The sequence below is a fragment of the Quercus suber genome, unplaced genomic scaffold, assembly GCF_002906115.3.
Source record: "Quercus suber isolate HL8 unplaced genomic scaffold, Cork oak 2.0 scaffold_322, whole genome shotgun sequence".
NCBI classification, from domain to species: domain Eukaryota; kingdom Viridiplantae; phylum Streptophyta; class Magnoliopsida; order Fagales; family Fagaceae; genus Quercus; species Quercus suber.
In genome coordinates, this window is record NW_027069776.1 from 704003 (window position 1) to 728011 (window position 24009).

Here is a 24009-nt window from a genome sequence, read left to right on the forward strand (position 1 = left end):
ATTTTTTGATTTGCAAAAATAGAATTTGTTTAGTAAAGCTAATGTTGATGCTCTAAGAAATTAAAGTTGGATAAACTTTAGTACTTTACAAAGGTATTTCACTTTTCTTTTTCTTTTCTTTTCTGGTAAAAGAAATTTTCTTTTCTTTTTATATTGTTTTGGTTAAGTTTGCAAATCAGTGACTTGACTTTCACTTTAATTTTTCTTTTTTCTTTTCTTTTTCCTATCATTAAAAAGGGAAGAAGAAAAAAACAAAGGCAAAATAAATAAATTGTGACTCAGCTATCAACCATAAGTCCAAACACCCTTTTTCTATCATTAATAGTGAATCAAAACAAAACACACCTTTCAAAATTCTAATGGATAGGGATTTTCTGGAATTAAAATTTCTAATAATTTAAAAATAGCAGGTCAGTTATTTTTATTTTATTGCTTTCTCAAATGACAATCAAAATCTAATAGGCCAAAAAAAAAAAAATACATTCAATCAAACAGAAGCTGGAGACTCAATATCAACATCACCAGTTTTCCCATGTACAAGAGGAACCAATTCCCCAGCAGCACAAGCCTCCTCACCCACAAAAAGATCATCACTAACCCGTAAAACTGCATGAACCAAAACTATTGGTATTCCACAAGCTAAGCTAACAACAAGATGTATAGCTGCCCTTGTCAAAATGAGCTCAACCGCAGTCCCAATGGCTAGCAAAGACAGTACTAGTCTTTTGTCAATAATTCTATGTAAGACAACAGAATTAGGCAGTGCACGCAGTAATGTTAGGTACAAGGATGTCACAATTGTCATGACCACCAAGAGAATTAAGGAAACTTTGCGCCTGGGAACAAGGCTTATGAAGAGTATAATCCATACAAAGAGTGTGTAGTATAATCCGAAATACCTTAAGTTTCTGATAATTCGGACTGCGGCGGCTTCTGGGCTTATGGGGGTGTTGAAGGGGCAAAGGAGCTTGAAGTCATTGCGCTTCTTATGTGCTGAGTCTTTGGTGTCGTCAGGCTGAGTCGATGGAGGTGAAGTTGAGGAGGTACCTGGCCTTTGCATAGTTCCATAAGAAGCCATGATGCTTGGATTGTAGTTATAGACTTGTGGGTACTACAGAAATAATGCTCTTGATTGATCTTCCAAGTGTGAGGGATGAAAATTTGATAGAAATAGATCTCTCCTTGTATGTGAAGGAAGAGTTCTAATCCAAACACTATGAAGAAAAGTCAGGCGTCATTTACTTTGAACATTATATTTTTTGCTAAATTATTGACTTTGAACATTATATTTTTTGCCAAATTATTGACTTTGAACATTATATTTTTTGCCAAATTATTGACTTTGAACATAGGTGTCACCGATTATGTCTTTGTTATTGTAAGCAGAATAAATCACAAGGTCCAGGTCCACAATGCGTAATTAATTTCTTTTAATACTATGGATAATTGGATGGTTTTAATTAAATAAAAAAACCAAACCAAACAAAAATGCAATGCCAAACTATGAGCACCACCAAGTTTTGGAGCTCCTTTGCCAAGCTGCCTGTTGTTTATGTCAAAAGACTTTGTGCATGATGTAAATTGATTCTACTTTTCTTGAAGGCATCATTGAGCCATAGGATTGAGACCCAAGAAGTCCAAATTTGTAGGAATGTCACACAAGAAGTATAGTTCATCAGCAGCCCATAAAACCCAAGAAATTTAATACAACGACCATTAAATTGTAGAGAAATTAATAAACACAGAAATAATTGACACGGTTATAAACTACTTAAAACTCAATGAACGAGTTGAAGAGAAAAAGAACTCACAGTGACTATGTCAAGCAGGATTGAGGCAGAAGAAGATGTCGTATCTGATTCCATATATAAGGATTAATTAGGGATTATAAGGATTAATGAGTTTTACAAAAGCAAATGAAGAAAAGATATGGGATTTATGTGATTTGAGAGAAAATGAGGAAGTATTCAAAAGAAAGTTGGGAAGGATTTGTTAGGAGATTCGAAGTAGTATCTGAAAGCTGGGAAGGATTTATGAGAACAGAGCCGTTGGTAGATAGAGGAGTAAATGTGAATCTGAAGAATTTATGAGATAGAATCCAATCTATTGTGAAAGAGGGAGAGAGAGGAGTTTGAGGCGTTAGAGGGAAGTTAGAGGGAAGCCAGGCGTGAATGGTAGGAGACAAAGAGAAAAGAAGTCTTGGAGGCGTGAGAGAGAGAGAAAGAGAAGTTCTGTTAAGCGTGGTCTAATCAAGTAGGAACTATGGTTTTTAACATATTTACAAAAGTGTCATTGGGCAATGTCATTTAAAAATTGGTAAAAGAAGTTTTCTAAATTTAGTATTCAAACTCTTTAAAATGAGAAACGTAACTCAAATATTCGGAAAGAAATCTCTTACCAAACGCTTTTTGTTTTTTTTTTTTTTTTTGCCCACAGTTTTCAGTGTTTAAACACTAAAAACTATTGTTTGAATTATCTTACCAAACAAGCCTTAAGCTTGCTGTATATGTGTGTGTGTGTGTGTGTGTGTGTGTGATGCTAAACTATGTCGAATCTCCTTCGCTGACAATGTTGGGTCAAAATCTGTTCCCTTCTCATTCATGGGAGTCTGTACATTGAGTATGCTCGTAGTCATTTTAAGACCATACATTAAGTAGTACAAAGAAACGGAAATGGGTTAATAATCTTGCGCAAATGACACCGCTGCTTAGGCTTCAACATGGTTTGTAAACCATTAAGTCCAGTTGGTCTTGGGTCTTGGGCCATCAGGTCCAATGCAAACCTCAGACAAAAGATTGTGACCTGCCCAAAATGAACTGTTCGGTGCAAGTGGAATTTATACAAAATTTAAGTTTCATTTATGAGCATTGGACCTAACCTCACGATAATTACGAGCAGCCTGGCCAATGTTTATTCATAACATCCTTATTTTTCGTATTTCCATGAATGAAAACTTTGGGCTCTTTAAGCTGCAGAAGATATAAGAAAGAAATTATTATTATGTTAAGCATATCAAGCATTTGCATGTGTGAAAGTGCAAGGTAGTGTTCATTCTCTACCAGTAAAAGCGGTGGAAAGCCTATTACAAGACGAGTTCTTGAGAACCCGTTTATAGAGAATAGACACTTGAATCCATCAATATAGCGATGTTCACTGTAACAATGAGAACAACAATGAGACAAAAGATACCAAAAATAAAAAAGGGGAGGATGGGGGACACTAATTTCTAACCATAAATAAACACCTTAAAAACACAAAATAAAACAGCGTGCGTTCTCAATTTCACCTCAAATGCAACCCATCCATAAGGATGATAGAAGTATAGGCAAACAGTTTTAGGCTGATAAAGCCTGATCAACCTTATCTAAGAATAATAGAATAGTAAGCATTATGTATTTAGTTTAATTTTTCTTTTGGTTACTAGAAAGAACCAAAAAGACCTGCAGAATATAACAACAGCTACTAAAATGCATGACAACTATGTTTGGTAGGAGGGACTAATGGCCTGTTTGGATGTTTAAAAAAGGAGGGGGAGTAGAGTAGAGGGAGGGAGAGTAATCTAATTACCTTGTTTGGAAGTTTTTTAAGGAAGGATGGGGAGGGATTTGGAGGGGTTTTAACTTCCTCTAGCCCCCCATTTTTAATTCTCCCAAATTGGAGAGATTTGGAGGGAGAGTAGAGTACATAAACTATTAACCAAGTAAATTACCTAATTTACCCTTATTATATTAACAAAATTACACAAGGGGAAGGGCTAATTACTCCCTTCTCCCTTACTAATTTTAAAAACATCCAAGTAAGGTAGAGGGGAATCATTTTCCTTTACTCTCCTCCCCACTACTCCCCTCCCCTCTACTCTCCTCCCTCTCTAAACTTCCAAACAAGCCATAAGAGTGGAGTTGAAGGGGGAAGGAAGGATAAGTGAAGGGCGTCCATTCCCCCTCATGTTGTTTTTTTTGAAGGGATGATATATATATATATATATATATATATATATTCAATTGTTACAAGTGGGGGAATGTTAAGCATATCAAGCATTTGCATGTGTGAAAGTGCAAGGTAGTGTTCATTCTCTACCAGTAAAAGCGGTGGAAAGCCTATTACAAGACGAGTTCTTGAGAACCCGTTTATAGAGAATAGACACTTGAATCCATCAATATAGCGATGTTCACTGTAACAATGAGAACAACAATGAGACAAAAGATACCAAAAATAAAAAAGGGGAGGATGGGGGACACTAATTTCTAACCATAAATAAACACCTTAAAAACACAAAATAAAACAGCGTGCGTTCTCAATTTCACCTCAAATGCAACCCATCCATTAAGGATGATAGAAGTATAGGCAAACAGTTTTAGGCTGATAAAGCCTGATCAACCTTATCTAAGAATAATACAATAGTAAGCATTATGTATTTAGTTTAATTTTTCTTTTGGTTACTAGAAAGAACCAAAAAGACTTGCAGAATATAACAACAGCTACTAAAATGCATGACAACTATGTTTGGTAGGAGGGACTAATGGCTTGTTTGGAAGTTTAGAGAGGGAGGAGAGTAGAGGGGAGTAGAGGGGAGGGGAGTAGTGGGGAGGAGAGTAGAGGAGAATGATTCACCTCCACCTTATTTGGATGTTTTTAAAATTAGTAAGGGAGAAGGGAGTAATTAGCCCTTCTCCTTGTGTAATTTTGTTAATATAATAAGGGTAAATTAGGTAATTTACTTGGTCAATAGTTTATGTACTCTACTCCCCCTCCAAATCTTTCCAATTTGGGGGAATTAAAATTGGGGGGCTAGAGGGAGTCCAAACCCCTCCAAACTCCTCCAAACCCCTCCCCCTCATTCTTTAAAAAACTTCCAAATAAGGTAATTGCATTACTCTCCCTCCCTCTACTCTACTCCCCCTCTTTTTTTAAACATCCAAACATGCCATAAGAGTGGAGTTGAAGGGGGAAGGAAGGATAAGTGAAGGGCGTCCATTCCCCCTCATGTTGTTTTTTTTGAAGGGATGATATATATATATATATATTCAATTGTTACAAGCGGGGGAGGGGGGATTTAAAAACCCTGGTTCTCATCATAAAGGAGACCAGACAATGCCATTAAGCTACAAGGCTCTTAGCAATAGAAGCGATGAAAAATTAAACAAATAAGAAAAAAAAAGATATAATTCTACCATTATGCCCCCATTTAAATGGTTTAAGATGTGGGCAAAACTGAAATGTCGCACAGTTTTAATAAGGGGCTAGCTTTCCTCCTTTCAATCAGCCCACTTTTGGTAGATTGAGCTTGCTGGGCCCAGGAGGAATTTTCCTCTGCCTCCCCCTCCCTCCACCTCTCTTCTATTTCCCTCCTTCAAAATGAAGGGATTTTCATCTCCATCTCTTCCAACCCCTGCTCCTACTAATCCCTCCAAAAATAGTGCAAGTATTCAAAAAAAAAAAAAAAAAACTATTAAAAATGGCTAAAAGATCGTCACCAATTATCATACAACAACCATGATTCTCTCTACCAATTCTGTTAATTTATAACATAAATCACCTATAAGGCTATAAGTGAAGAAAAAAAAAATGTGCATCCAGAAAGCATGACAAGTAAGGAAGTTCATCCTCTCTATAAATTTCTTTTTTTTTTTTAATTGGCCTTTAGTACAGAATGAACACTTCACCTAATTAATCTCCAGACTACCATACAAAATCTCACTCTTAATACAAAATCAAGCTAGCTTGGCAAGGTAGTATATATTAACTCCGCCAAATGAACAGAATCTATATAAAAATGCATAAGAAACATAGAATACAATGTATTAGGAGGAAACATCTATCCCATTATCTGAACTATCAGTACTCTTCAATATTCACGTTTTCCAGAACACAGCAAATATTCACCAGTTCAGATTGAACTGCCTATATATCTTAAGGATAGTCTAAAATTTGAAAATTTTGAATTTAAATGCTCATACAGTCCTATCTGTCAGTGTAAAGGAAAAAAGAGGGAAAAAAAAACACCCATCTGAGTGCAGTGGTTTGAGGCTTGGGATGATCTATAGACCCAAACTTCCTAGTTTTAATCCCCACTAGGAGTTTCCCGGGATTATTTGATGCATAATTCTGGTGGGTGGGGTCATATATCTGTGGTTTACTTACCAGGGGTGGGCTCAAAGGGCTCTGCCTTGGCGAGGTTCCATGTCATCAAAAAAAAAAAAAAAAAAGTGGAGGAAAAAAGCACGAGGCATTAACTAAAAATAAGGACCAAGACACATCCAAAAACAGATTGCTCTCCTGCACAGATACTTTTATTGCCATTAATTGGCCCAGGATGCTTTTAGGAATGAGAAAAAGAGAAGATGATGGAAAACTTACTTTATAAGAAAGGTGAAATTTCTGTGGCAATATTCTTCTAGAGGGATTTCTTCTTCTTTAGAATACCTGCATTACATAATAGTCTAGTCATAAATTAACACAAAAACTTTGCGCCTTAGAGAACAGTAAATATACTTAAACATGAATAGAATTTCCAATGTAAGAAATATGCCAATAGAACTCAATTAACAATTTTTTTTTTTTAAATTTAAAAAAGGCTGCATTGCTTGGAACAGTTATCTATGTTATTCAGGATTACTTACACACAGAAAATTTACATGTAATGGACAAAATGATGATTAACAAGAAAATATCAACAAACTCAGAATTAAAAACTGAAATGTTTCACCATCCTTGTTCAATATCAAATGGTCTAAAGATGAGTTTAATTTCAAAAAATAAAGACTCTGGCACAATGTTTATTTTTCCTAGGACCATTTTGTTAAAGGCCAAAATAAACTGATTATGATAAAATTATACAGAATAATTATATATAGGAGAGTTATCTCAGCCCCGTCGTGAATGGATGTTTAAATAAGTAAAAAAATCCCATCTTAAAAAAGAATCATTTTGTTTGTGGCAAGGCAATTATTAAGAATATAGTCACCCAATAGGTCACCACGCACCATCTAAGTGCTGCATCCATGGAATTATCATTGGTTCCCAAAATATCAGCATTTTTAAATAAAAGAAGAAATAGACAACTGCAGTCAAAAGTTATAATTAGTCTACAATAAGCAATAATCAGATATACCTCCAGGGATACCCAGTTTCACAAAAGCGAGAGATTCCATTCATGGCTGAAAAGGGGTCAATATGAACCCACTGCTCATTTGTATTGTTGGGAAGATGACCTACCAAAAAAATCAATGCTCAAAATTTTTTCCAGAAAAGCATAATCTATTCTTCTCTTTTTATTCAGAGGGAATATAGAATACATCCCAAATATTTTAGCGAGAGAAACTAATCAAACAGATTATAAAGCCTGAATCTCAAACAAGAATACATGTCATACTTGCTATCAGATCCGATAATCAAACAATATTTATACATATTGGCACCCAATTTGGGATGGCCAAATATATGAGCCAATAAATGCACCTTGTGTTTTTATGCAAGAATTGTTATACCAACATCAAGCAGTGTGAGTTTCATTTAAGGCATTTTTATGTGCATTTTATGCACTTCTACTAAATTTATTCATAGTTCCTTTTCCAAGTTTGGTGTTCTCTCCTATTTCTTTTCATAAGTTTTTGAGAAGTGCTACGTCCACAACATTTTTACAATAAATCATAGGTGGTTAGTTGTTATTGGTTTTAATTTGAACCAACCACTAAAACAACTTTTTTGCCCCACCAATAAAAACCCTGTAACAACTTGCCACTTAGGATTTGTTATGAAAATGTTGTAGACATAACATTTCTCTAAGTTTTTAGATGCTCTATATTGCAAGAGGTAATCCTAGCTGTCTCTTTAAACTGCTCATTTTTTGTATAATTCGTGTGTACCTCAGCTGCATTCCTTTTGGTGTTAATTAGTTGATTCCTTATCAAAACAAAAGTGCAACTCCAAGCCCATTGTCATGTTAATTTTAAGAGAGAGAGAGAACATACCAATCTGGTGCAAATCTTTCAAAGCATAACCACTTGGGTAATTGTTGTAGGAAGCCATGAACGTTATGATGGTGCACCCTAGACTACAAAATAGAAAATGAGCACAAGCGGAGAAACTTAATTTTTCACCCAAATTGTTTGTGCACCTTCAAAAATGAAACTCCCACATTAAAATTCACGTTTAAAAATATAAGTTTTCAAAAACGCCCTCAGTAAGTTGCAGTTTCTCAAAAATTTGTAATGAAAGGGAAGATATTTTCTTGCATAATATAAGAAAGGGAAATTAAGTAAAATGATAGAATCCTGTACATCAACCTTCCAAAATAGGACATCCATGAATGGTAGTGGAAAAATAAAATTTGAGACATAAGACTGAATTGCTATCCAGGGAACAAAATTTTAGTGCAATGTTTTAGTAGTTCAGAAACAGAAATGTTTCAAAATTGTTTCAGAAACATCATGGAAGCAGTGAAAATGCATAAAAAAAACTAGAGGACTATATAAAACACACTATTTATAAGTAAAGACAACCGTATCTAATGAGTATCTGAGTATATTACTGGCCTACGCATTTGCCCAAGTTAAATTACACTAATTTTGTTTTGGCTGTTATACAGAAGGGTTTGTCATCCAACCTGATTAACAATAATCCCAGCATAATGAAATTAAGCAACTTCCAGAAAGTCTTCTTCCTATTGTTGTAACTGTAAGAAGTTGGGATAAATATTAGAAAATGTATCAGCAATTGAAAGCTCAGAAAGGATTACAAAAGCAAACCATACAAAAAAAGATAAAATGATTGAAGTTGAGACTTGAAACCTATTAAAACAAGATGAGAATTGTAAGAATACAATTACGTTTTTGTACAGACACACACAAACACAGATATCTTATCATCAATGTGAAGCTTTATATAGTCTAGAGGTAATGACATTTATATGCATTTCTTACACATATTTCAAGAGAGGGCATATACGCATTTATGAACCCACTAAAATTTTCTTTTTCTGGGTAAGCATGAAGTCGTCACACTCGGCCATTAAAATATATTAATGTTTTAATCCTTTCAGCAAGCCAATTCCATTGCTATTGTAATATTACAAAAATTAAATGAAATTCCAAACAATGTCTCTTACAAAGTGGCACTAATAGAATATGAGGCAAACTACCACAGGATAATACAATTTCAATCCTGCAATCTTGTTTAGAATAACCAATTGAATGGTTCAGACCAATATATATTTAGGCCAAAGTCACTCAACTGTTAAAATGTTATAGCATTCCACCAACTTTTATCATAGGACAAAATTTAAAAGATATCCATAGTTCTTTTCTTTTTTCTTTTTTTTTTTTTGGGGTAGGTAAAAATATTTTTATTAAAGAAAGACGACTTCATGTACAATGAACACAAAGAAGCGTAAAGATTAACAAGAATAATTTAATTTTTTTTTTTTAAAATAACGTTGTACAAAAAGGAAACGACTCTATAAACGTTGCCACGGAATTACCATTTGCAAAACCCCATAATATGATATTGATTTCTAATAATGCAGCCCTATGACTACTGAATTGATTCCAAGGTACTTTGGACAACTATAAGTAACTAAAATCAGGTCCTAGCATTTAATTTAGCAGGCTGACATTCCCAAACGGGACATGGAGGAACTCAATCAGATTTCAGGTGATTAAAACTTGCAAAATTAATTCAATCGCAAAAAATTTTTACATGAAACTTTATCTAATCCCAACACAAATGAGGTAAATAAAAAAGAAAAATCAACCATAAGAAACATGGAAATCAAAGGCTAGGTTTATTGCATGTAAGTTCAAAAAATCAACATAGCTGTCAATCAATAGGAGAGGAAAATAAAGATGGATTGGGGCTTGACCAGAACAAGTATGCAGAAAATCTGCAAACAACAGGCAGCAAAAGACTACACAGAAGGCAGACTCAGAAAGAGAGAGATGGAGAAATCATACATTTGGCCCGTCACCAACAAATCACAGGAAAAGTAACATACAAGATACTGAAAGGAGAAGTTTTCCAACCCCCCAACCAGCCATTTAAATGAGAAAGAAATAGCAAATATAGAGGATGGGTAGATAAGAAAAGAAAGACGAAGAAGATACAGAAGAATCACCAGTCTTAAAACACTGTTTTATCACTCACAAATTTTCCTTAAGTGGATGACTCCTAGCAGATAAATGAAGGTTGGACACTTAAGTTAGGAAGAAGGCTCAAATTTATCTCTATTTCTATATAATTAAAAAAAAATTCTATCAAACAAGAGAAAATATATTTAATATAAGACTTTTCACACAATAGTAATGCACACACTCAAACGCCAGCTACCTAAAAACTCTTGGGAAGAACAAGAGTGGTTGTTGCCTAAAACAACCATTTACTCAAATAGACATCTTAAAAAGGATTGCTTGATAACACAAATTGGATGCTCAGCACCATCAAACGTTCTACTGTTTTGCTCTTACCAAATGGTCCACAAGACACATAATGGTAAAGGTAAAGCAAACCAAGCTTTAGAGCTTCAAAAGCCTTGATGATCTTATCTATTGATTTCCTTTACCTTAAAGTGTCGTGTTATTTCTTAAACAATAGGTAATAACTTCAGTGGAGTTAAACAACTGTTCAAAAAATATTACAACAATCCATAGAAATTTCTAACATATTACTTCAGATAATGATGAATATTAAACATCTGCAACATACATTCTAGTAGCTGCAATTGCCGCAGATAAGTTGAAGATTGGAACAGAACTAATAATAAAACGAAGCTCCTGCATCAACAAATGAAATGGTGTTACATATGTCTGCTTAAGAAGTAAAAAGATATTCCCTCCATCCCAAAATAAATGATAACATTTCTCTTTGGGTTATTCAAGAATATATGAAAATTTCAAAAAGTGGAAGTCCAATATCCAAAACTACACTCACATTTTGTTCAAAAGAACAAACAGAAATATTTATCAAGAGTCGTGTCACCTCTAATAGAAAGTTAATGTAATTTTGGGGAAGATCACCATACTTTTACCTTTTCTTTAACAATTGTGACATTTCAAACATTTCATGTGTTTAGGGATGAAGGGAGTAAATAAAAAATAATGAAAGTCAATGAAGCTACATTGAATATCCAATACCTTATGGGGAAGCTTTGAGTAAAGTATGATAAAAAATAAAACTGGAAGAACAAAGGGCAAAATCCTTCTGTCGAGTAAGATCCCAAGCTGCAAGAAGGAAAGCTTTTTCAGGTAAGGTAATTGAAGTGAGAGAAATAATAGAACCAGTAACTTAAGAAGAATAGACATCAATATACTTGAGCAGGACAATTATTCAGTGTCCAAAATTTCTCTGTTTGTTCCAAAAACATGCATTTATTTCTTTTACCATTTAACTGACCCGACTGAAAGGCATGAATTTCATTTTATTGAGTATACGTTTTGTTTTTTTTTTTTTAAGGTAATAAGAATTTTATTACAATAGAAAATGTACTCTATGTCATGATGATGAACACATAGTACTAAAACAGTTACAAACATATCAGATAGAAAATCTAACAGAATGTTGGAAATCATAAATGGAAGTACAATGTGTAAAACCCAAAACTGAGATCAATCAAACAAAGTCCGGATTAGCCAGGACTTTAGATGGTCAATAGGTCTCTAAACATCCTCAAAAGTGCAACTGTTGAGGAGGGGGGGGGGGGNGGCCACTGGAGTGGTGCAAAAGATGCCTCAACCTGCCTTCACGGACCAGTTGGTCTAAATGATCCCATAAGCTTCTACAGTCTTCAGTGGCATGCCCATGGTCTTGGTGGTATTGACAATAGAGATTGTGATTGCGTCTCTCAGGGTTCCCTACCATTTTACTCGGCCACCTAAAGAATGACTCGTTCTTGACCTTTTTCAGGACTTGATGAACTGGCTCTTTGAACACTGTATTGACTGCTTGAGCATTTGCTGAGCCTGACTGCCTGGCAAAATCTCTCCTTGGCTTATTGTTGTTATAACGATCTAACCTGAAGTCCTTCTTGTCCTGGGGGGTAACCTTATCCTTACCCTTCCCTTGTTGCTGATCTTCTTCAACCCTTTTATATTTCTCAATACGATCCATAAGCTGACGCATGTTAGTGACAGGCTTGCCGGACAAGGATGTCCTTAAACCATGATCAGTGGGGAGACCCAGCTTAAACATGTCTAAGGCCATTGCATCAAAGTTACCCTCCATATCATTAAACATCTCCCAATATCTATCCGAATACGCCTTAAGGGACTCACCCTCACGCATGCTTAAGGATAGCAGAGAAGACAAGGGTCTGGCCACCTTTCGGAATGTGACGAAACGTGAACCAAAAGCTTGAGTGAGCTCTTGGTAAGAATCGATGGAGTCTGCTTTCAAGTTATCAAACCACCTCATGGCCACGGGTCCAAGACTAGAAGGGAATACCTTGCACATCAGAGTTTCATCTCTGGAGTAGACAGCCATCTTTTGGTTAAAATGACTCACATGTTCCACAGGGTCAGTTTTACCGTTGTAAATAGTAAAGGTTGGCTGGTTAAAACGCCGAGGAAGCTTCGCTCCTTCAATCCTGCGCGTGAAAGGTGACCTAGAGATTTGATTCAAAGCCTTGCTCATGGCATCATTGCCCACCCCTCCATGTGGTGACCTTTGAGGTTGCTTCTTACGAGGGTGCTCATCCTCATATGAAAAAGATTCGCCGATTGGAGTTCGAGACCTCTACTCATAAGTGGTGTCCTGTCCGTCACCTGAGTCGTCATCGGAGTGCAAGGCAGCACGTTTTCTTTTCACATGGCGCAACTCCCTTCTTAACCTTTCAATCTCTATTTGCATGCTGTTTTTCTCTGCATGAGAAACATGACTTTTGCCATAAGGTTGAGTTCGTTCAGTGTGTGTAGTATGCACACTGCCTTCACGGTCTTGTCTACGCTCCAGATTGAAAAAAGGATCAATATGTTAGGACGCCCCAAACTCTGCCGGTTGTTGCCCTGGTTCAGTCATGATCAACTGCTGCTACTTCCCCTTACACTCAAGCTCTCCCCACAGACAGCACCAATTGTAGGGTTAGGATTTGTGGCCCAAGCCCAAAACAATAAATTTGTAGAGTATGGGTGAAAGAGCTAGGTTAAGTATTGGATTGACAACAACGAATCACAACTTTCAAACATAAGCCAACATGAATTTACACGTAAATCCTGAAAATCCGAAGAGGTATATTATTATTTATCTGATGAACAAGGGTCTTAGGGTTACAGTCAAGTTCTCTTTTTTTTTTTTTGTTCTTTTTTCTTTCTCCTCCACTCGTTAGGAGCCTCCTTCCTTTATATAGCCACCCTTCTCTTCATCTCCATCGTCCACTTGTTCCTCATCCATGAGTTTGCTTGAGTACATGTCACGTCAAGCATCTTCTTTTAGCTCAGTGTGAGTGGCGGTAGGTTAGGATGCACTGTTTAGGGGTCTTCTCCACATAAATGCGGCTAGAAAAGTTGCTGCAGAGTATTAAATACTGTGGTAGCAGATTTCCCTTTAGATATTTCTCTATCTTATCGTTTCCCAGCATACTCAGAGCTTATCTTGATCAGGTGGAGTCCTCGGAAGGTCATTTTGGCCTTTTACACACTCAACTGATTTATAATATTTGCGTCAGAGGATTACAACCTCTTCGGACAGGAGATATCCTCTTCGGATTGTAATAATTCTTCCTTCTGAGGGTCCCACTTTCAGATGGGCCTCGCCCTTTCCATCTCCTTCTTCTCGGTCGCAAAATAGCTCTCCTATAGGCTTTCGGACTATTATGTTGGGCTGGGCCCTTTTCCCCCCACAAGTGTATAATCAATTATGATATTTGAGAAAATATTTAGTATCATAGTAATAGATTAAATCTCTCTCACAAAATAGTGGATCTCAAAATATTCGCGGGTGACATAAATTAAAAATTGCACAATGTTCACCGTAAGAATAAGACCATTCGGACTTCAGAGTGAGCCACACCTAAACCAGTCTGAAAGCCTACCATAGGAATAATCTGAGACTAGTGGAGAGATGTGTAGGGTGCAACGTGTCTTCAGCGTGTGGGTAATCCAAACTCCAAACTGAAACGCCAGGTCAAACGGAACATTTTACCTTGTTGGGTTGGGCCCACTAAGGGCCCAGTTTGGGCTAAGCCCAGCCATTTCCTCACTTTTAAAATTCGAATCAACTGGCCGAGCCTAACTAGCACGAAGCGTTTAACTTGGTTGAGTAGCACCTGAGGTCTCATATCTTATACGCCATTCTATATTATTTTACTATTGCTTCCTTTTTTCTTTTTCTTTTTTTCTTTTTTTTTTTAATGAAAATTTTACAATTTTTTTTTTTGATTTTTTTTTTTTTGAGATAAAAGAAAATTTTACGGGTACTATTGCTTCCTCACTTTGTGTGGGTGAGGTCCATTAATATTATCAAAGCACCTGCTGCATGCGTAATAATAGCTACTACTTAAATGATTTTTCTATTGTGGTGTGCTTCTCTAACGGATAATTGTAAGTATTTCTTAGACAATAATTTTGATAAAAGAGGACTTGCATTAGTTAAAAAGAAATAATTTGTATAAAATAACCACTGACCTAATTTTGTAGGATTTTTATTTACAGCTTGGAACATGCCTCAGCATGCATTCAGTGCATTTGTTAATTCTTACTTTGAATATTAAAGAACCTCAAGTACATAGTTGTTCCCTTTTTTATCATTGATAACCAACTACCTGGTGCGGCGGTGCCTAATGTAACTACCTGTTAAAAGAAAAGGATTAAGTCTAATAAAATCTCATGTAATCAAAAGATTAAAAGGTCACTATTAAATTGCATTGAAAACCATTAGAAATAGTTCTTATGTTAAAAGCCATTGGAAACTAAGCAAAAGAACAAACAAAAAACATCTGTGGATATTGGCTGGCAGTAAATCTATGGAGATTGGCAAAAGCAATAATGTGGGGGAGAGAGAGAGCAGGTGAGAGAAAAACTAAAAAAGTGAAAGACTAAGTTAAAAATGGTTTGGAATTTAATGACGAAGAGAGAGAAAATATATTCTAATTCTAAATTAGACAAGTTGATGTGGACAATAATGTTTTTTTAGCCATTAGATCTAATTGAAATCAATGGTTAGAAAAAGTGTAACTCTTCTAACCATTAAATCCATACATACATATATATATATATATATATATATAGAGAGAGAGAGAGAGAGAGAGAGAGAGAGAGAGAGAGAGAGGTTTAAGTTACACCTAGTATAACTTTTTAATAGTTACACATTTTTTAAACCATTAATTTCAAAAAGATCTAGTATTTAAAACTTACCGCCTCTTTGGCTTTGGCAACTGAATATTAATAATTGCTTTTGCTAGGAAATTTTGAGTTTATGAATCCACTAGCATTTATGAATACAAATTGAAATCTATTTTTTTTTTTAAATTATTATTATTATTTTTTAATGAATCCACTAGTGTCTATGAATGAGGGGCCATTGTCATTACAAAAAAAAAAAGGTCCTGTGGCCGCGTTTTTAAAACGTAGTTATAGGTCAGAAAAACGTGGCTATAGCCCGATTTGGCCTATAGCCACTTTTTTTAGGCCGCGTTTTTAAATGTGGCCTAAAACCCGTGACTATAGGCTTGAGGGGTCTATGGCCGCACTTTCTAAACGCGGCCTAAGGGCAGGACCTATGGCCGCGTTTTAAACACGGCCATAGGTCCTAACCGACAAACGATGAGATCATTTATAGATGAACTAATAAACCCATAACCTTCGCTATGGACTAGGGTGACAACAAAAGATACAAAGTAATAAACATCCAACAATTAAAGTACCCATAATCGTTGTTGCTATGATGATGGCAAAAGATGAAGCATCCAGAAAATTGAAAAGTACGTACATGGGATGGTGTGTGCAAAACTCATTAATGAATGAATGAAGTATATTATATGACATAAAGTTTCTCTCCAAACTTTATCTTGCATAATTTTAAGAAGATAACAAACTCAATAGTCATGTCGATTAATTAAATGTTTAAATTTTAAGTTTTTGCAGTCTTAAATTATGCATAAAAATACGTTTATGGATCACTTGCGCTTTATTCAACTATTTGACAAGGTCTATTACAACTTGATTATTTCTTAGTGCATGCCATCACAATTAGACATTGCCAAAGAGACAAACAATAGGATATGATGATGGCATTGTTCTCCAAAGTTCACAAAATGAAGCAATAGGATATATATGTGTAGTTTTTCAATTATGAAGAACACAGAAAGCATACTGAAATAGGCAATGAATTTCAGAATGGCCTGCATTTAATCTAACTATAAACCTCAATGCACAAGATTTTGTTAAGTATAATAGAGCTAAGTATGTAAGAGCTAGTGACATTTAGTACAATTAGAACTGTGTAATCTGAATTGATAGTAAATAGGGCACATACCAAACAGTTCAAAGCTGCGAAAAAAATCCCCTTTAGCCTTAAGCCAGAATGCCAAGATGACTACAACAGATAAGTATAAAATAAAATTAGTGCCACCTCACATGACATACTCATCAGTAGTTTAAAATTTAAAATTAAAAATAATATTAAAATCAAAAACCCTTTATCAGCAACAAACATCCTCTTGTAAGAGCAACAGTCAGCTTTACTTTACAATGAGAACATGGTAATGCATCACATTCCAGGCATACCATCCCTATTTGTGATATAATAATGCAGAAAACATATAAAAGAAGTACAGTGATAATCTCAGTACACTCTAATCTCTCCAATTACGCCACCAACGTAACAAATCCTAAAAAAAAGCAATTGCATGACGCACAATGCAGGGGGAATTAAAAGACAGAGAAGACGAAGGAAAGTACAAAAAAAACCTTATAATTAAGGTGTCCCCGTCTCAAAGTTGCATCAGATGAGTGTTCAATTCAAACATACAAGATGTTTCACTTGTGGCTTAGAGACAAACAAACAGAAGAGAGCATAATGGTGTATAAAGCAATTCAATAGTTGTTGCAGTTACCCAAAAGAACATAATTAACAACTATGGTTCCAATCACAAAATGACTAATATAGAATTAATCAGAGTATCAGACACAGCAATTTTATCCACCTCAACTTCAAGCAAAATTCTTTTTCTCGATAAGTAAAATAAATTTAATTGTAACTAAAATACAAAGCTACAAAGAGAACTGGGTATATCAGCAATATGCCCCATTATTCATCTACTATACAGCCACACATATCTTTTGGTCTACCCTGTCAAAAGACATCCAAAATAAAAGGGACCCATTTCAAGCTGAAGCGGACGGCCGGGACCCACTTATAAAAACATCCAGCTCACACTTCACAAGGCTCACAACCCCATCCCCCATTACCTTGTTGTAAATAAAACCATACCCGACACAACCCATCAAATTCTCTTGCTTAAACCGTCACAAAAACAAATCCCTTTAGTTTTCAATTTTTAAATTATTATAATTGCTTTCTCAATTAATATCTTATTACCAAGTAGTAAGCATTTGTTTTAGATTTCCCAAACTTCTCAACTACTTTATGACTAATGATTCACTCACTATTAAACTTGCTGATTTTTGCCATCAAAAGAATGAAAACTAAAACAGCAGTGGACATGGACATTACATGAACTTGGTAATGTTAACAAAAACTTAAAATTTTATATGGTGAGTGAATGAACTTGGTAATGTTATGAATCAAAACTAAAAGAATCAATACGTACCTATATATTTATTCATGTACATGTTCATTTAAAATTTTGACTATTTGTTAATAAGTTATGTAGAGTTTTCCTAGCATGATGGAGCTTTTAGTTCATGGGCAGCTCTATTCATCTCTGTAGGAACCCAACTGCAAGAGGGTGCTCTGCACTTGGTCACCGTGTTCTTAATACCATCAATAATTGCCTTAACCACCAACTTGGATTTTTTTCATTTCTTTGGTTTTTTCACTTTCTTGCTAACCAATCACACAATCCATAGGAAACCCAAAATAATCTCTAATTCATTTTCTTTTCTTTTTGTGAACTTTCTTGCTAACCAAACACAACACTAAACACACCCTTCTTATACAAACAACAAATAACCTAGAAAAGCAACAAACATTTGTGTATTAAAATACACAGATCCAATGGTGTTGGTGATGTCTCTTTTTATTTTACACAATCACTTTTCAATTCTCACATCAAATTATCTATTCTAAAAGCAGTTTCAATAAAATTTATAGTATCCTCAACATTTCTTAAATTAAATTCAATATAGATATATTAATGATTTTGATTGCACAAATTTAAATTCAATATAGCTATATTGTAACATATATTCTTTTTCAAATTTTCACCTTCGTCAATCTCACCAACCAAACAAAACCCAAATTCTCAACAGAGACACACCCTTAAATCACCGGGAACAACATGCAGCCAAACAGTAAAACAAGACCCAATTTTAAACTTTTTTCAAACTCACCGGTCACAAAGTCTTCCAAAACTCAAAGTCAGTCCTCAGCGATCCTTGTGACCTAAAAGATTAACATCATGAGAGACCCACATGCAAGCGAGAAAGTTGAGGTCAGCCATGGGTATATTATAGAAAAAAAATGCTATGAAAATGAAAAGCCAGAGAAGACCGTACCTTGTAGAATCAGATTTGAGTCTCTCTCAGCTTTGTTTGATTTCACACAGAGAGAGAGAGAGAGAGAGAGAGAGAGGGAGAGAGAGAGAGACGAGACACAGACTTTGCTTGTACGATGTCGGTGGGGTGTGAGGGCTTGAGATCGGAGATGGAGGGTGAAGGTTGAGATCAGATATGGAGGCTTGGAGGGCGAGGGTTGAGATTGGAGATGGAGGGTGAGGGTGAGAACGAAGATGGAGGGTGAGGGCGAGGGTTGAGATCGGAGATGGAGGGTGAGGGTGAAAGCTTCGGATCAGAAATGGAGGCTTGTTTGTAAGAATTCAAATTGGGCTCTTGAGATGGAGGCTTGACAAAATAGTATATATACAAAGCCTAGAGCCGCATTTTTAACATGCGGCTATAGGCAAAACCTGAAGCCCCATTTAAAAAACCCAATCCCAATCCCTGGCTAAAGCCGCATTTTTTAAACGTAGCCATAGCTAGCCGCGTTTAAAACGGGGCTTCAGGAAGAGTCTTTAAGCCCCGTTTTATAAAAACGAGGCTGTAGTACTTCTGTGGCCACGTTTTTACAAACACGTCCCCATACCCCTGCATTTTGTAGTGTGTTTTCAAACGCAAATACGACATCATTTATGGAAAAGGAAATCGAATTGCTAAAGTATAATTTAAGTGGAGAGGATTATAGAAACATAGAGGTAACATCAACAAAGTCCCTCAAGATTGTTTACAGTACAATTCCTTAGTTTTTTTTTTTTTTTTTTTTGCAATAAAATAATCATTGTGTCTTTTAAAAATGAAAGGAAAAGAAGAAGAAGTGGTGGCATGCCCATTTAATGAGGTGGAATTTAGAAAGGAATAAATAAGGAGAGAGAGAGAGAGAGAGAGAGAGAGAGAGAGAGAGAGAGAGAGAGAGAGAGAAGATGCAATTAAATTAGGTATGGATGTCAAAAGTAATAAACATTTAATGATGCATTTTTATTCTTTTAAACTTTGAAGTTTTATTCTTTTAACCTGGAGTAACTTCATTTGAATTTTGAAACAAGTTTAAAACTTTGAAGTTTTATTCACTTAAAAGCTTATTCTTTTAAACTTTGATGTTTGAAACAGTAAAAGTCTTCATGTTTGTGTTGTTTCCTCAAACACAAGCTTTCAACATGGGGCTTCAAACCTTAATTTTTTCACAGCACACAAATATTATGTATTTTATGTTCTTTTATTATGAATCATGTCCTTGGTATATTATTATTGATGGTAGTTTCAACTCACTGATTTGCAACCTAAGAACGTTAAGAATAAGACCATGAGAAAGCAAATCTGTAACTTAATATGGTAAGAATAGGCACTTATGCAAGGTTAGGGAGGAATTAATTAGGAGAGAGAAACAAAGTAAAAAAAGGAAATAATATAATATTCTCTCAAATTAATTTAGTTGGTTGATGTGATTTTTTAACCATTAGATCTTTTTGAAATCTATGGTCTAAAAAATGTATAACTTTTGTAGAGTTACACTAAGTGTGATTTGAACTATCTCATATATATATATATATATATAGATGGGTTCAAGTTACACTTGGTGTAACTTCTTAAGAGTTACACTTTTTTTGTACCGTAGATTTCTAATAAATCCAACGGTTGAAAAAATAGCATTAAATGATTATTGCTTTCCACATTATTTACCTAATTAATAATAGATTTTCTCTATCCTCATTTACTACTTTCCATAGACCTCATTGGGTGTTGTTTAATTATGTCCCTTTCTTCCTTATTTATTTATTTATTATTATTAATTTTTTAAATCTTTTACCCAATAAGGCCATTATCATCAAACAACCCGATTAAGTTACAAGATCCATATATCTACCAAATTGTTGTCTAAAGTATTACAAACTTACTATACATGGAGAAGTCCTATATCAAATTCAGGAATATGGAGACCTCACCAATGAGGTCCTCTCAAGACACTCAGACACAATAGCTACATACTTTTTGGTTTGCTCTTTCTCTTCCAATAGAGAAACAACATTATTAACATCTTAATGGCTTCCTACGCACCATCATCTTCAAGGTTGTTGACCCGCTCACATTCATCAATCCATTCACAATATATATATCCATGGGTTCAGTTAAAGCTGTTACAGTTGAAGACAGGGCGGATTTGAGATTAAAAAATAAATAAAATAAAGAAGGGAGTAGGAAGAGAAGAGTGTTTATGTAAAGAAAGCATTAGATCTTGTGGAATGTCAATCAATGAGAGAAGGTGGTAAAGTGTCAAAAGTGTGTTCTATAATAAAAATAATTTTCGTTATTAATTAAGCTTGCAAAAAGTTTTTTTTTTTTGTTTTTTATTAGGAAGAAAGGGACACAATTAAACAATACCCAATAAGGTCTATGGAAAGTATTAAATAAAGATAGAGAAAATATGTTATTAATTAGGTAAATAAAGTGAAAATCCTTAATCATTTAATGCTATTTTTTCGATGGTTGAATCTATTAGAAATCTACGGTACAAAAAAGTTACACCAGATGTAACTCTTAAGGAGTTACACCAGATGTAACTTAAACCCATCTCATATATATATATATATATATATAACCAAAACCTCTGTTAGCATCACAATTTTCCATGTTAGAACAACACAATATTTAAAAAATAAATAATTAAATTAAAAACACGAATTTTCTCTCCAGAACCCGATACTTATCTTCTTCTTTTTTTGGATAACATTTGATATTTTAAGTTGAATTTAATCTAAAGATGATTATTTAAAAAAAAAAAAAAAAAACTGCAATAAAAGGATAAGTATCGGGTTTATTGCTATAAACCCAAAAACAAAGTTAATTAATTTTTTAAAAACCCTACAACCAAACTTCTTGAACTACTTTATAGTATATAATTTTTTTATTTCAAAATCTTTTGATTATGCGTTAATTTATTTTTTGCTATTATATATTAATAACAACAAAAAATAAATATATATCACCATATGCCACACCCACACATACTATTATGTCCTAGTGCTATTCAAACTCATAAATTTATTTGAGACTCTAATTCTATCATTTAATTTTTTTAAATAATATAATTTTCTATTAGAGAGAGAGAGAGAGATATATATATATATATATATATATTTGTATTGTTTCAATAATTTATAGGCTTTGAATTGTTTGTTTCTTTAATTTTATTTGTTGGCATTTTGAAAGTTTTAATATCTACATTTTTGTGTTAGTTATTGCAATATCTGAACATGTTCGGCAGATTTCAATGGTTATACTATGAATTATATATTCTTTTGAAGATAACCTATTTTTCTTTTATATTTCTCTATTGTGTAGTCATATATATATATATATATTTGTTTCAAAAATTTCTAGGCAATGAATCTTCTGATTCTTTAATATTTTTTGGCCTTTCAAAAATTTTAATATATGAAACCAATTGGTAGATTTTTCACAGGATATTTCACATTCAAACAATGACTTCGTTATCAAATCATAACAAAAATTGAAGTGAAACAAGAGAAATTCATGAAATGGTATAGTTTCATAATCAATTTTAAATTTTATATAATATTTTAGTCTACCACACAAACAAGTAGATTTCCGTGCATAGCACAGGTTTGCGACTAGTATATATATATATATATATATTTGATCCTTATATAAAGAGAAGCTCGTAAATCTTTGTTTCCCAAGCCCATCCCTTGTTTGAGCTTTCATAAAGTTCATGGCTAATATAATCTTGTTCCTCTTCTCTTTTGCATTATTTACTCCATTCTCATCCTCAACATTTCAAACTTTGAGTAATGGTTCCTCTCTCTCCAGTGAGAAACCAGAAGACATTTTAACTTCACCAAATGACGTTTTCTCTGCTAGCTTTTACTCAGTTGGTGAAAATGCTTTCTGCTTTGCCATATGGTTCAGCAACTCATGCACCATAGTTTGGAGGGCCAAATGTGACCAGCCGTTAATGGAAAGCGCTCAAAGCTCTCTCTCTCCTAAAAAATGGCAATTTAATCTTAACTGATACTGGGAAGTTCACCATTTGGACCACAAACACTTTCTCACTCTCCTTAGTACAATTATCTCTCTACAACACAGGTAATCTTATTCTACGTAATAGGGGAGGTGTTATTTTGTGGCAACGCTATGATTTTCCCACATATACACTTCTTCCTGAACAACTACTCACTAAAAACACAAAGATTTTCTCCTCAAGAAGCCAGACCAACTATTCCTCTGGCTTCTATTAGTTTTTCTTTGACATAACATTCTTCGCCTTATTTTCAATGGTCATGATGTGTCCATTGTTTGTTGGCCTAACCCATGGCTTTTAAGCTAGGAGGCTGGAAGGTCCGCGTTGAACAGTAGTAGAAATGCAGTGCTTAATTCCTTAGGGAACTTTAGTTCATCTGACAAATTTACTTTTATGTCAACCAACTATGGAATTGAGCTCCATAGAAAATTAACACTTGGTTACGATGGTAATATTCGATTATATAGTTGGGGTTGGTTAAAGGAGGAGTAGACTCAAACTTGGGTTGTTTCATGGCAAGCCATTCAAAACCCTTGCACGATTCATGGTGTTTGTGGGGCCAATAGTCTGTGCAAGTATGTTGCTAGTTCTCACAGGAAATGCACTTGCCTTCTAGGGTACAAGATGAAAAATCGAACCGATTGGTCTTATGGGTGTGAACTTGAATTTGATCTCCTCCCTCGCAACAAAAATGAGTCTGTCTTTGTACTGCTATCCCATGTTGAATTCTATGGATATGATTTTGGGTCATTCCCTAGTTACACCCTTGATCAATGTACAGATTTATGCTTGCAATTACGCAATTGCGAAGGGTTCCAATATTACGGTTTTGATAATGGTAAAGGTTCTACAAGTTGTTACCCTAAGACACTATTGTTAAATGGACATCGTTCCCCAGATTTCAAGGGATTGGCCTATTTGAGACTACCAAAAAGGTATAACTTTTCCTACAACAATCCCTTAGAAGAATCCAGTTTAGATTGCTCAAGGGAGGGTACAATACAATTGGACAGAACATATGTCAAAAACCATGAAAAGGGGACGGTGAAATTCATGCCTTGGTTGTGGAGTGGGAGGGCTTGAACTCACATGTATCTTTGTGGTGTGTTGACTCCTAATCAAAAACAGGAAAAGCTCTGGTGTAGAAGAGCAAGGGTATGCTCTTGCTGCCACTAGATTCAGAAAATTTACCTATTCTGAGCTACAAAAGGCCACAAAGGGTTTTACTAAAGAGATCGAAAGAGGTGCATGGGGAGCTGTATACAAAGGGGTATTGTTTGACAAAAGAGTTGCAGCAATTAAATGTGTCAA

The 24009-nt window shown here is 34.8% G+C and overlaps 2 protein-coding genes and 1 pseudogene across 2 annotated transcripts; 1 reads left to right on the forward strand and 2 right to left on the reverse strand.

The window, feature by feature from the left end:
• The window catches only part of LOC111985461 (glutamate receptor 2.8-like), a 95520-nt pseudogene that overhangs the window by 23262 nt on the left and 48249 nt on the right, over window positions 1-24009 (forward strand).
• Window positions 405-1250, reverse strand: LOC112029759 (PRA1 family protein F3). The gene has a single exon (XM_024062445.2). It carries the CDS (start codon window positions 1076-1078, stop codon window positions 488-490), a length of 591 nt encoding a protein of 196 aa, XP_023918213.2. The 5' UTR covers window positions 1079-1250; the 3' UTR covers window positions 405-487.
• Window positions 2570-11309, reverse strand: LOC112001704 (dol-P-Man:Man(7)GlcNAc(2)-PP-Dol alpha-1,6-mannosyltransferase). Its single transcript, XM_065782972.1, has 9 exons — window positions 11127-11309; window positions 10699-10766; window positions 8606-8674; window positions 7971-8053; window positions 7112-7211; window positions 6358-6423; window positions 4078-4171; window positions 2879-2969; window positions 2570-2802 (listed from the first exon to the last, which is right to left on the reverse strand). The coding sequence occupies exons 1-8, from the start codon at window positions 11292-11294 to the stop codon at window positions 2889-2891; spliced, it is 729 nt and encodes a 242-aa protein (XP_065639044.1). The 5' UTR covers window positions 11295-11309; the 3' UTR covers window positions 2570-2802; window positions 2879-2888.

Bases quoted from the DNA above. Each gene is read 5' to 3' on its own strand.
- LOC112029759 (XM_024062445.2), bottom strand. From the start codon at position 1,078: ATGGCTTCTTATGGAACTATGCAAAGGCCAGGTACCTCCTCAACTTCA.
- LOC112001704 (XM_065782972.1), bottom strand. From the start codon at position 11,294: ATGTCTATTCTTCTTAAGTTACTGGTTCTATTATTTCTCTCACTTCAA. The intron at 10,767-11,126 runs GTATTGGATATT...TTGTTGATGCAG, and splicing joins ACTCAAAGCTTCCCCATAAG to GAGCTTCGTTTTATTATTAG. The intron at 6,424-7,111 runs GTATATCTGATT...TATGTAATGCAG, and splicing joins GAAACTGGGTATCCCTGGAG to GTATTCTAAAGAAGAAGAAA.